Source organism: Varanus komodoensis, unplaced genomic scaffold, assembly GCF_004798865.1.
Source record: "Varanus komodoensis strain SLA01 unplaced genomic scaffold, ASM479886v1 scaffold119, whole genome shotgun sequence".
In the NCBI taxonomy this organism is placed as follows: domain Eukaryota; kingdom Metazoa; phylum Chordata; class Lepidosauria; order Squamata; family Varanidae; genus Varanus; species Varanus komodoensis.
In genome coordinates, this window is record NW_025335344.1 from 810,268 (window position 1) to 824,540 (window position 14,273).

General features: G+C 43.7%; 1 protein-coding gene and 1 non-coding gene across 2 annotated transcripts; one reads left to right on the top strand and one right to left on the bottom strand.

Annotated features, from left to right (window-relative positions):
• The first annotated feature begins 882 nt into the window (after positions 1-882).
• Positions 883-6,983, top strand: LOC123018918 (alpha-2,8-sialyltransferase 8F-like). The gene is made up of 5 exons (XM_044421378.1): positions 883-1,019; positions 1,977-2,106; positions 4,764-4,876; positions 5,397-5,483; positions 6,521-6,983. Exons 1-5 carry the CDS (start codon positions 883-885, stop codon positions 6,981-6,983), a joined length of 930 nt encoding a protein of 309 aa, XP_044277313.1.
• A 7,217-nt stretch (positions 6,984-14,200) lies between these two features.
• TRNAK-CUU lies at positions 14,201-14,273 on the bottom strand. Its single transcript has one exon. It is a non-coding gene; the product is annotated as a tRNA-Lys (tRNA).

A 14,273-nucleotide genomic window follows, 5' to 3' on the forward strand; every position in this document is an offset into this window, starting at 1 on the left:
TAGGACCTTCTCTGCGGTGGCACCCAGATTCTGAAATGTGCACCCCAGAGAGGTTCACCTGGCGCCGAGCTTATGCTCTTTTCAGCGCCAGGTGAAAACCTTTTTATTTAACCGCTCTTTTAAAAACTAGTATTTTATTGTAACAGTCGCATTTTACTTAATGTATTTTTACTGGCTTTATGTTATTTATTTATCGTTATAGATTCGTTTAATGTTAATGATTGTAAGCCGTCTTGAGATGCCATGCATAAGGGACTGCATATAAACATTATAAACAAACAAACAAACAAATAAATAAGGTGACTTTGAGGGTTCTCCAAACCCACAATAGTTGTGTTAAGGTTGCTGACATCAGGCTTATAAACCACTCTGACAAGCCACAGGTTGGCTTGACTTCCAAGGTTGCCTAACCTACTACAAAGCTTTTTAAGAATGCATTTTTGCAATTAATGCTTTTTTTTAAACCTAGCGTGGAAGCTAGATTTTAAACCTTGAGTGCTTGCAGAGAGAGTTCCTACTGCTGTTAATAAAAAGACATAGTCCAACTATTCCATCCTTAATGGATTTTTGGTGGGGAGACAGAAGAAGCAGGCAGAAAACACAGGAGGACTGCAAGTTGATGATATCATCATCTAGGACCTTGCAGAATTCCATGGATGGGTCATAATAAAATGAGGCAAGATAAAAGCTTCATTTGGAAGCACCCATAAAAATGGGTAGGATTTGATGCTTTGGTTTAAAGTACTATAGACCATCTGTAGTTTCACACAGTCATACTTGGAAAGCTAAGTACTGTTGAATTAATACTCACTGGTCTTCTGGAGTGTGTTTCTCTCTGTGTGTGCCTCTTTCTTTGTGGCTAGAAACATTCTGTCTCAGAAGATGAACAACAGTGTGGACCAGGACAGCAAAACTGACAAATGCTCTCTTCAAATGGAAGAAAATGGCATACTGGACCATCTACTACTCAAGCAAGAAGATCCTTGGGAACCAAATGCCACAGCAGTGGCCCAATACAGGTAACCATTTACTGGCCTGCTTGCAGAGACTCCTACAAAAGTGAACCAAAACTGCAGGGACATATATACAGTTCCCCTATTAGAGCTACTATTAGGGTTGTTGTATACCTTTCAAGGAAGGGGTCCACAAATTGTGTCCCCCTTTTTAGGAAACATTTTTCAATGCTGTCTATAACAATTTGATTTGTTCACTTGTAACCAGTGCTTTTTTTGTAAAAAAAAAAAAAAAAAAGTGCCAGAACTCAGTGGCTTTGCAGCTATCTCTCACTATCAGATAGCAGATCGCAGACACAATAGCAGCCTGCAGGCACTATGTTAAAGATGTTTGCTGCTGATCTGCTACACTGTGCCGGTGTGATCTATGACAAAAAAAGCCCTGCTTGTAACATAAGTGAACAGAAACATAAGTGCAGACACAAAGAACAATACTGAACCTGAAATATAACTGCAGCTCAAAAGCCTAACTGAAGAAGTGTGCCCCACACTCCTCCAACGACAACACACACAAGAGAGTGCACAAGAAAGCATTTTCCTCATCTTTTAAATAAAGAAGTTCCACAAATAGAGCACGATTCCTGCAAAGGCCCAGCTTCTGTCTATCATCATCCAAAGTTGGTGCAAAGACAGAATAGACAGTAAAGCTTGCTGAACTATTGAGTTCTGACCAAAAGGTTTCAGTTTGAGATAAGTAAATGAATAAATGAAATGATGAATACATAAATAAATTAAAATTTGGAACTGAAATGGTTAATAAGCTTTATAAAGTGATCAAGCAGTACAGAAGCTTTTAAAAGGTTAGACCCATGGATTTCATCATGGAAGTCAAGTTTGCACTGGGATGCATTGTTCCATCTCAGTAACAATATTACCTTTTCTTTTGAAAAGCTATTCTATTTTACAAGTTAAATATAATTCCTTACCAACGATAAACCTAAACAACGGTCTGTTCCCTTGCAGGGCAGAAATGAAGCGATGCTGCAATGCTTCCTTCTGGCTAGTCCTAACCAAAGAAAACATAGCTCTGAGAAATGTCAAATGTATAGAGGACCTAGACCAGCTCAATCAGCTGCTGGGCCTGCTGCCAGAGGTGGGTGAAAACTGTCAGGTTTGTTGGTGTTTGGAGATGGTGGGAAACTAAGTAGGAATAAGAAAGAAGTCAGCGACAAGCAGGATTTGTAGTTCAGAGGTACAACACATGCAGAATCCTGCCCGGATTTCAAATGCAGGGAAACTAGGTTGCCAATACATCAGAACAAACTACAGAATAGATCCATTCATCATTTTAAAATAATAAAATAGGCTTTATCAGGCATAGAAAATTACTTTGGCAGAAACTTCCTGAAGTGGATTGTTTGCAGAGAGCAAGGTTTGCTTTAGTAACATACAAAGCTGTCCTACTGACTCCAAGTCTTGGGGTGGTTCCAGTTGAGATTTTATCACCCCATGGCTCACCTACATTCCCAGAATCCTATTCGGGGCCAGGATGCAGACATTATCGCTCTGTTATAATCCTCCCATGCTTCCCCACCATTGCATCTTTTTTCTTGCTGTGAAAAATCCTTTCACTAGAAGACAGACAGAATTTCTGCAGAGTATCTTCGATGCTGCAGCATGAGGAGCCCTATGTCTGGGCACATCTCAGGACCTCTGCCCAGCAGTGCATACAGAAGTCCACAGATGCAAAAGATCTTGAACAGCTGGGCTGGAAATTACGCCTGCCTGGGCCCCTGGAGAGCTGTTGCTTGATGGAGTGATCAGCAGCCTGACTCTGTATGATGAGCCTTTGTACATACCTGCATGCAAATGATGCATGCAAATGAACCAACCAACAGTAAAAGTGCACTAGGTATGCACAACATATCCTTCAAACTACATTGAGCCTTCAGACTGTGAACCCATGACTTTTCCAATGGATCTAATCCTAAATTGCAGCCCCTTGACTTTTTGAAGTCTTTACCTGAAATGCTGGATGAAGAGTAGAATACTAAGAATGGAAAAGAATAATAAGATGGGAACCATGTTAGGTATCAACTTATTGACTGTAAATATTTTCTATGCAAAGGCAATGCTAATTTAAGAGCTGGCTGGTTCAGTCTAAAACTTTGTCTAGTTGAGCATGCAGTTTGCCTCATGCAGGGTCTGGAAGGAGTGGGCATTTTATACGCTTCTGAAAAGTTTTCCTCATAGGGAAAGTGCTCCAGTTCTTTGATTAATGCATATTTCCCAGCTCTTTGGCATCCATTTTGAGATGTACTATATTATATAGAACAAATTATTGTACCACATAACTTTCCTGAGGATCAGAGCTCTATCTAGGACAGGGGTCTCAAACTCGCGGCCCGCGGGCCAATGCCGAGACGGGAGGGGCATGGGGGAGGGGCTCTGCAGCCTTCAAAGTGCCGACGGCACCCGGGCCGGCCTCTGGATGAGTGGCCCACCACCACCTTGGTGGTGGAATACTTGATGTGGCCCAGCCTCACCCAGACTCTACTTCCAGCGGCCCCCAGGTAAGTTGAGTTTGAGGCCCCTGATCTAGGAGGATCTTGGAATCAGATGATTTAAAGTGGGTCCCTGTCAGCTAAAAGTCACCAAGTTGTTGTTGTTGTTATTAGTCACGAAGTCGTGTCCGACCCATTGCGACCCCATGGACAACATTCCTCCAGGACTTCCTGTCCTCCACCATCCCCCAGAGTCCACCTAGGCTCACGCCGACTGCTTCAGTGACTCCATCCAGCCACCTCATCCTCTGCCGTCCCCTTCTCCTTTTGCCATCTATTGTTCCCAGCATTAGGCTCTTCTCCAGGGAGTCCTTCCTTCTCATTAGGTGGCCAAAGTATTTGAGTTTCATCTTCAGGATCTGGCCTTCTAAAGAGCAATCAGGGTTGATCTCCTCTAGGACTGACCAGTTTGATCACCTTGTGATCCAGGGGACTCGCAGGAGTCTCCTCCAGCACCGCAATTCAAAGGCCTCAATCCTTTGGCACTCAGCTTTCACAGCCATACATTGCAACTGGGAAAACCATAGCCTTGACTACACACACTTTTGTCGGCAGGGTGATGTCTCTGCTTTTTAGTATGCTGTCTAGATTTGCCATAGCTTTCCTCCCCAGGAGCAAGCGTCTCTTAATTTCTTGGCTGCAGTCCCCGTCTGCGGTGATCTTGAAGCCCAGGAAAATAAAATCTGTCACTACCTCCATTTCGTCCCCATCTCTTTGCCAGGAAGTGAGAGGCCTGGATGCCATGATCTTAGTTTTCCTAATGTTGAGTTTTAAGCCAACTTCTGTGCTCTCCTCCTTCACCCACATCAAGAGGCTCTTTAGTTCCTCTTCACTTTCTGCCATTAGAGTGGTATCATCTGCATATCTGAGGTTGTTGACATTTCTCCCAATCTTAATTCCAACTTGTGATTCATCCAGCCCCGCCTTTCTCATGATGTGCTCACCAAGTTGCCTACTGCTTTTTATCAAAATTGCTGTAGAGGTGCAGAATTGGTTTTACACAATTGAGGTATCATGATTTTTGATAAAACTAAGGTACTACATTCAATTCAGGGCATAAGGACAGTACGGAATGGTATTTGCAACTTGTCGGAATGCACAACTCCAGGATAACTGTATATATTTCCCTCTGTAATTTGAATGATGTTATGAATAAAAATGAATACCATTTTTGTATATTTATATTTAACACTTTAACTAAAGTACATGTTTAATTCTGTTCTTCCTCAACCCTCCCAAAGTCTAGCATTCACCATTCTTGGACACTCAGTACAGACATTGTGCGGTGGTGGGCAATAGTGGAATTCTGCGAAACAGCCGCTGTGGGCCGGAAATCGACCAGGCGGATCTAATCATCAGGTAACTCTCTTGTTCGGTGATGGTAATTGGCAGCACTCCAAGTGGGTAGGATCCTAAAAATCCCTGCATCTGGACTGTGCATCTTGGAATATGGGAAACATTTTTATACTTAGAATGTAGGTTGTTGCCTTAGAACCATCCTGATAATGGGTGGGGTAGAAATTTAATAAATAACTAAACTGGCCCATTTAGCTTAGCATTGCCAACCCTAAATAGCAGCAGTTTCCAAGATTTTGGGTAAAAAAATTTCTGGCCTTCCTTGGAGGTGTCAGAGATTGAACCTGGGATCATTTGTGCGCATTTCTTCATGGAGAAGTTGCCCTCTCTTAAGATAAAATTGGTAGTAAATGTGTGTGTGCTTGTGTTTGTGTGATGCAAATATAACAAAAATGAAAAGAAGGAGGGAAATGAAAGGGGGCAAGGGGGGATACAAAGAAAATAAGAGCCAAAAGTGACATAGTATCTATGCAAGAGCCAGTACTGACATTGATGCCTGTTTTCTACTCTTGCCACAATCCAGGTTCAACCTCTCTCCTATGAATTTCTCTGAAGATGTGGGAACTAAGACAGGCCTGATAACCATCAATCCCAGCATCCTGCAAACTAGGTGAGGGAATGGGGAAAACATGAAGAAACCTGTTTACCCTGCCTGATACAATTGGCTTGTTTGGGTTGGTATAACAATGAAAATGTATGGATAATTTATAAGCTACCCTACCTAGAGGAGTTTTGTGCACCATGAAAAAAAGGCATGCCCCGATATTGTCCACTTCGCATTCATCTCATAAAAACCAAAGGAGACTGCCCTATTTTAGTTCAGACTTCTGGCCGGTTAAGTCCAGCAGTATTTCTTAGAAGCTCTCCAGCACCTTCCTCATCACCTGCTACTCAAGCCTTTGGACTACAGAAGGCAGAAGATGAGCCTGGGGCCTCAGGCTTGCCGAATGTATTCTTTGACACTAAGTTCCTGTTGGACAGTTTACCTGATTTTAAGCACCTGCCCATGTAACCGCCTTCTGGCAAGAACTTAGGGCATCCCTGGCATAACACAGCGATCTATGCTTTGCTCTTGATCCTCAGTAACTTCGTATAATATATAGAGAAGCTTAATATGCAGCCTTTAGCTATTCCATCTCGGGCCTTCTAGCACACTCTGCACATCAACTGACCTCCCTGATAGACAAGCCACCAACGCCCCAAGCAACTGAAATTGCCAACTGGCATTTGCCAACTGCTCTTTGCTGTCTAGCTAGAAGCCCCAGCAAATCAGAAGGGGAGGTTTCCCAGGCCAACAGCCATTTGACCTGAAGGCTATACAGATACGTTATAGACTCATAGAGTAAAGCAAATAATCATCGCACAACAACAACATTCATACATATAGCTTTTTTTCACAGGTGGCTAGAATCTCATTGGACATGTGTATTTTCGGAAGTAAATTCAGATGAGGGTTTTTCCCTGTGTCCACTAAGAAACAAATGCACTATTAAAACAAACTTAAACAAAAAACAAACCAGCACAGCATGCCTCAAAGGTGTTACAGTACTCAGGTCTTCCTAGTCTGTGCCTCATGGGGTAGAGCAGCTAACTAGCTCCAGCCTATAAGACACCCCTTGCATGTAATTTCCTTTTCTGCCTCCTCAGATTCAAAAACTTGCAGACTCGACGGAAGCTTTTTGTAGATGCTCTTCACCCATACGGGAAGGCTGTGTTCCTCATTCCAGCCTTCACCCATTTGAGCCACACTGATGTTGTCTTCCGTGCTTTACACACCATGGAGAAGTTTAGCTTGTTGCAGCAAGCCTTCATCTTGAACCCACACTACCTGGCTTACCTGAGTAAATACTGGGAGGAAGGAAAATTGCTGTCACTGCGTTTGTCGTCTGGTTTCGTGTTTGTCAGTGTGGCTTTAGAGTTCTGCCAGCACATCACCCTCTATGGTTTTTGGCCTTTCCCATATGACTTGGACAAGCGGTCCATTCCTTTTCACTACTATGAAAAAGCATTACCCATTCCTGGCGTGCACAGCATGCCCTGTGAATTTTCACATTATCTTAGCATGCACAGTCAGGGCGTGCTGCGATTACGGCTTGGCAAGTGTCAATGAGAGGTAATGCGTGTGTTATACGGATGTGTTGGGGGTATCACCTCAACACTGTTAAATAGGCTAGGCTAGAAGGCAGAGGTTGCAGCAGCTGGAAAAGTATGACACTGACAGTAAAGAATTTGATCTGTGTGTACAAGCACTTTAAGAAGGCCCTCTTAGTATTTCTTTGCATGATTTCCTTTTCTTAGAGCAGGCATGGAGGACCACTTGCCCTGGGGACAGTGTTGGTGTGAATGTATTGATTTGTGTGAGTTATATGTATATACAAATACATGTATGCAGAAGAAGGGTACAGTATGGCCCTGCATTCTCTTTGCTTTTGGCCAAAACCAAAAACACCAAGCCTTTGGAAGCTCAGCTACAAAGGCGTGTGGCCTTCAGGTTGAAAAATGGTTCTACACCTTTATTCTAGAGGAAGAGTTGCTGCTTTATTCTTCAGGAATGTAAAATGAGTGCTGGAAGCTTTTCTAAAACAGAGGAGAGGAAAGTATAAGATATTTAGGAAACAATGAGGTGAAGATATAGTACACAGAGAACAACCTGGAGTGGAATCATTTTTCTGTGCAAAAGAAATCTTGGTTGGAACACTATGGTGTTGATAGAAAACAGAAGGTCAGTTTCAGGAGATGCTAACAAAAAAATGAGTATGGCATTAAAATATTGTTGTTTGCTGGTATTGTTGCTAATGTTGTATAAATCAAACAGCACACACAACAGTATTGTTGTAGGGTTTCTTATTAGTTTGGTTGCTCTGGGACAGTATCCAGATTGACATAATTTGTTGGTAGAGTATAAATAAAAGAACACATGATGAAATTATTGGGTTTCCTAGTTCACCTTTCTGTGTCTCCCTGAACCTGAGTTGTCCTGAGGCAGGACCTGAACTGCTGTCAGCCCAGGATGTTTCACTGTTTGCCTCCTCAGAAACTAAGAAGGCTGGAAAAAGATAACTGATCTGGATTCCCTTCTTCTAGCCACAGAGTCATACTGTGTCTTGGAAAAGAACAACACACTGCAGACTGAGGCAGAGGAAAACAGTGGAAAGCATAAATGGGTGCTGTTTCCATGGAAATCTGATGGAGCAGTGGCGCTTTGGCTCTTTGTTGGAGTCTTTAAGCTGTGCTTCCACCTATACTCAGACCACGTACTTCTAAAAGTTGCAACTCTTACGAAACTTAAGATTCCAATTACCTCCTCAAATCTAGGTAAGTCTTGTGCCCCCAGAATTGCTTCAAGTCAAAGAAGGGTAAGTGCCCTCAGTATTCCACAAATGTTTTTACCATATGTCCTCCATAACCTTATGACCAGCTGATACTTGAAGGAGATTTTAATGAAAGTCTAGACCCAGGTCTAGATAGAAAAATCCCCCACGCAAACTCTCTTCCTCCGTCCGGTCCTCTCTTGCGGCCCTTGTGAAACATTAAGACATTAGAAGTATGGCACATACTAAACCCTAGTGAGAGAGAATGAGCCTTTGTTATTATCAGTCCACCAAAACTGTGTTCATCTAGATTATTTTCTCATCTCCTCCCATTTGCAAGCTGTCCAGAGATGTCTAGTGACTGGAGGGGTTAGAAATACTCAAATAAACAAACAAACAAATAAATATCCTTCAATACATTGAGGCCGGCTATATAGATGTAATAGCCTTCTCAGACCATGCCCCAGTCCTCCTCAATCTGGATTTATTTATTTATTTATATCCTGCCTTTTTCCTGCAAAGGGCTCAAGGCAGCTTACATCATTCTCCTCCTCCATCTTATCCCCACAACAACAACCCTGTGAGGTAGGTTGGGCTGAGAGTCTGTGACTGGCCCAAAGTCACCCAGTTGGCTCCATGGCCGAGCGGGGACTAGAACCCAGATCGTCTGAGTCCCAGTCCCATGCTCTTAACCACTACACCACACTGGATTTAGGAGTGCACTGTGAACTCTGAAGTGTGTGGAGACTCAGTCTCTCCCTCCTGAATGATGAAAAGTTTGAAATGGAAACGACTTCTGCACTGAGCAATTACTTTACCCTCAATGGAGGAACCACCACCTCATGCTCAACTGAATGGGAAGTAGTTCTGTGCGGCTTCTCAAGGAAACATGAGAAACTCCAGCAGGAAAACAAACTCCAAAATGAGGTGAAAGTGCTCACCTCAATAGGCAGCCCGCCCCTGCCTAGACCTCTGCATTAATCTGCAGCCAGCCAAATATGCTCTGAAAATATTAGCAATGGTCACAGCAGAATATTATTCAACCTGTCTATGCCAGCATTACTGGGAGCGAGGGGAAAAGCCAGGTAAAAATCCTACCAAATCCTGCCATACCAAACACAGACAAAGAATAATTGACAATGTTATCCTGGAAATGGGAAGTTCTTTGTGATGATTCCAGTCATTATCAGATAACATAGCAGATAAGCTAGCCTCCTATTGAATTATGAACACCAGGCATGAAGCAACTTTTGTAAATAAATTGCATACCATCTGCTCTAGCTCTGGGTATGGTCCACATGCCATGCAACATGCAACATGAAAATCAAATTGGAAAGTTCATTTTTGGAACCTAAGGGTAAACTTTGGATGATCAGGTCTGTCTGTTAGTCCATTTGGCTTAATATAGTTTATTATCTTATGTAGATCCAGCATGCAGCTGCTGTGAAAAAGACAAACTCCACATTAGTCTTAATTAGGAAAGGAATTGAAAATGAAATTGTCGAGATTATACTCTGCTTAGGCAAACTGATGGTGAAATCACACCTGGAATACTGTGCACAGTTCTGGTCACTATGCCTAAATGGATATTGCAGAGTAGAAAATTGCAGAGAAAGGCAATTAAGGTGATCAAAGGGACTGGAGAAGCTTACAACACCCATGATTGCTTAACCTAGAATGAAGGTGAGTAAGGAGAGGCATGACAGAGGTGTGCAAAAGTGTGGAAAAAGTGGATAGGGAGATAAATCCCCCCGCCCCCGCCTTAACACTAGAACCCAACAGGAATTCCACAGAAAACTGTGGAATTCACTTCCTCAACATGTAGTGATTGCTTTCTGTTAGGATGGCTTCAAAAAGGTGTTGGACACATTCACATACTAGTTTTGATGACCACCAAGGCCATTTGCCTGTGTGTGCCAGTTGCTGGGGAGCATGGGCAGGAGGGTGCTGTTGTGCTCCTGTCCTGTTTGTGAGTTCCCACAGGCAGCTTGCCTGGCCACTGTGTGGGCACAATGCTGAACAAGATCGACCCCGGTCTGATCCTATGTCCTTGTGGGCTGATGCTGGCTGGCAGCACCCCTTGTCATCACCTGCCACCTGGCCGTTTTCACCAGAAATGCCAGTGGCTGAACCTGAGAGCTCCCACTTGTAAAGCTTCTGCTCTGGCACAAAGGTGTGACAAAGGTGTGAACGGCGCGCTGTGCTGAACATGTGGCATGCAGCTAATTGCCACAATCTTGTTTACCTTAGTGTAAGCGTGCAGGCTACCAATCTGAATCAGGACCACTGGGGTAAGGGGGCAGGGCTGGAGGGGGGGCAAGGTCATGTGGGAGTCCCTCAAAAACCAGTTTATTGAGACCCTGAGCCTGAGTCTTTGCATTTTGTGTAACCAAATAGAACTTTACCTCCTGAGGAAACACCCCTTGAAACTTTAATTCATCTACCTTACTTAGCTACTCCAGCCCAACACTTCAGGGGGACTCTTTCCTTGAAAGGGAGCAATTTGCTCTGAATGACTCCAGAGATTTTTTAATTTGATGGATAAGTGGGCAGCTGCACTGAAGGGGTCCTAAGGGTTAGAAGTCAATTGCTACCTCCTCGTGCCAACTCTTTCCATTGCTTTCCCTCCCTTGCTAACTTTCCCTACTTCCTTTGTAGGAAAACACGGGTTGTTTTCCTCTGAGCAGCCAGGGTCCTAAGGGAAACCTTGTTTTTAGGATAGCCACTGACAGGAGAACAAAACAGGTTGTTGAGAAAAAAGTAAAGAAAAAAATCAACAGAGGGTCCACGGGGTGTGCAATCAAAAGCACATTTACAGTTTATTCAGACATACAGGAAATACATACAGCTTGTATGCAGTCTCTAAAGGGACTACCCAGATAGAGTCAGTTTCATACAGTTTGGAGGGGAGGTGGGCGATCACAGTGTGGTAGAGGCACAATAGGGTAAAACAATAAGGTTGAACACAATGCCAAAAATAAAATAAAACCAAAAACAAAGAACCTTCAGGAGAGGCCAACATTAACATCTCAAAAGTGTAGTAGGGTTTGCAACATGGATTCCTGATCAAATCAGCTGTTCTTACAGTGGTAGGCTTTTAGTAGCCATATAATGGCAGTGCTTTCGCTCCTTTTGTCCTGGCACCACTCCAAATTCCCCTTATTTTTTTGGCAACTGAGGGCATGGCCCTATAGCCCCTGCATCAGATGCATGTCAGCTTCTCTGTTGCCCCACATCTTGCCCTGCGCATTTTCTCTAAACTGCCCTTTACAGTCATCTAGATTTAGTGCTTAGGACAGAGAAGGAAGAAGGCTTGGACACTGACTGGGATTAAGATAAGTCCACAGCCTCAGCCTTCTCCCCTCCCAGCACATCAGCTCCTTTTGCCCTCTCTAAGGCAGTGGTGGCGAACCTATGGCATGTGTGCCATAGTGGGCATGCAAGCCCAGTCGCCCCAGCATCGCCTCAGCAGCTGAGCATCGGATAACAGCACACACAGGGGCCATGCGCATGCTCGGAAAGGATTAGTGGCACCAGGTGATGACATCACAAGCCACAACTCATTAGCTGCGGCTCATCCAAGCTTTCGCATGGCCAATCAGTGTGCTGCCAAGGATATAGATATATATTTGCTTGGACTGGCTATGAGTTGTTTTTTCTAACCCCCCCCTCAGTTTTCAGGTTTTATTGCAGTGTTTGCACTTTGCGATAAATAAGTGGGTTTTGGGTTGCAGTTTGAGCACTCGGTCTCTAAAAGGTTCGCCATCACTGCTCTAAGGCCTGTGAAAGCTTGGAGAACTTTAATTAATGATCTTGACAATGGATCCTTTCTTAGCTACAAAAGATGAAAGCAGCTTTGACAACTCTCCGTGATCTCATGAAAGCTTCTGTAAACTATGAATACTTCTTGGACAGTTTTCTTGTAATGGGAATGACTATCTAACCTTGTTACCACATTTTTAAACCTTTTGCTTAGAGCCAGGGATGAACAGGAAGAAAATGGTTCTACTGTGAATCAAGGGGAAGGCATCCTTTCTCCACATCCGCCCCCACAGGATGTGGAAATCATGAATATTCTTTCCTCCCTGAGGCCAATGAATTTGAATGATAAATATCTCAGCACTAAAAAGCTGCATAGGATTAGGATGTTGCAGGGAATTACACGGCAAACACCTTTTCAGCTAGCAAGCATACTAGCTGTGGGGTTTGAAGTTCTGCTTTGAAATTCGCTCTGTATGTGTGTGTGAGCTTCTCTTTTGCTAACATCATGAAGATGTTACTACAAGCAAAAAAATCTATTATTATTATTATTATTATTATTATTATTATTATTATTACAGCATTTCTATGCCGCCCCTTGCCGAAATGGGCTGTTCAGATGGAGAATGCTGGAGGGTCTACTTCTCATGGTGGAATACTACTGGGGTAATGCCATCTTCACATGGAATCTCATGGTGTTGTATACCGCAAGATCCCCGCAGGATGCACAGGGGTGTATAGAGAAAGCTCCTGTGTTCGAGGTGCTGGCTGTGGACTTTGCTGAGTGTGGTAACAAACCTGGAGGGAAGCATTTCAACATTTAGATATGGGGGGAAATGTGGAAAGGGTCAGAAAGTAACACATGATAAGTGGTTGAGTCAAAAGGGGTGCAACCAGGGAAGGTGCACGGTAGATTTGGCTGGAGTCTATACTCCTCTACTGGCAGATGGGACTATGAAGCAAAACATGTGTCATTTGTCTTCTGCGTGTGCGTGTCTGAGTACGAAAAAGGGGAAAATTAAACCATGGTCTTCTCTACAAAAAGATATTTTTCATGCACTGTAATTCCTCATCCATGGTAGTGGATATTAACGATAGCTTTACACACAGTGTAATCATCTCCCAAGGTGTCTCTCAAGTTTTGCAACCAATTCTATGGCTCTACCACTTACCCATCACAGAAAATTTGGCATTACCTGGAAATCCCGCTAAGAGAAGGTAGTGTATTTGTGCAATTCCACTAAACCTTAGCGCCATCCACTGGTGAGATAATGGACCATACGGGAAAAGCAGAGAAAGAAAACTGGGAAAAACACACACACACATGGAAAGGAATCAATTTTAATTCCGCAAAGAATCTGGAAGCAGAAGCTTTGGTAAATTTGCACGTTGAATGCTATATGTAGAGAAGCCCTATGTGTGTTTGGATTTTTGAAAATGGGTGTGCCTGAGCTCATTTTTCACAACTTGGAAGTAGCTCTATGCTAACTGAGTAAGAATGTAGTGCAGTGATGGTGAACCTTTTAGAGACCGAGTGACCAAACTACAACCTAAAACCCACTTACTTATCGCAAAGTGCAAACACTGCAATAAAACCTGAAAACTAAGGATTTCATTTAGAAAAAACACCTCACAGCCAGTCCAAGCAAATATATATATATCCTTGGCAGTGGACTGCCCGGCCATGCGAAAGCTTGGACGAGTTGCAACTAAAGAGTTGCGGCTCGTGACATCATCGCCTAGAATGCTACTCCTTTCCAAGCATGCGCATGGCCCCTATGTGTGCTGTTATCTGATGCTCGGCTGCTGGGGAGATGCTTAGGCGACATGGCTCACGTGCCAAAAGAGAGGGCTCTGCGTGCCTGCTGTGGCACACATGCATAGGTTCACCACCATTGCCCTGACCCTACCCTGGTGCACACCCCTAACCCAAATATAGGGCTGAAGTTCCACTGAAAAGAAGGTGATTTTGTAAAAGCCGTCCTTGAGCAGCTTTTTATTTATTTTATTTATTTATTTTTCTGATTTATATCCTGCCTTTTTCCTACAAAGGGCTCAAGGCAGCTTACATCATTCTCCTCCTCCATCTTATCCCCACAACAACAACCCTGTGAGGTAGGTTGGGCTGAGAGTCTGTGACTGGCCCAAAGTCACCCAGCTGGCTCCATGGCTGAGCAGGGACTAGGACCCAGATCGCCTGAGTCCCAGTCCCATGCTCTTAACCACTACACCACGCTGGCTCTCAAAATGAATGCATCGCCCAACGTGGGGCTCGAACCCACGACCCTGAGATTAAGAGTCTCATGCTCTACCGACTGAGCTAGCCGGGC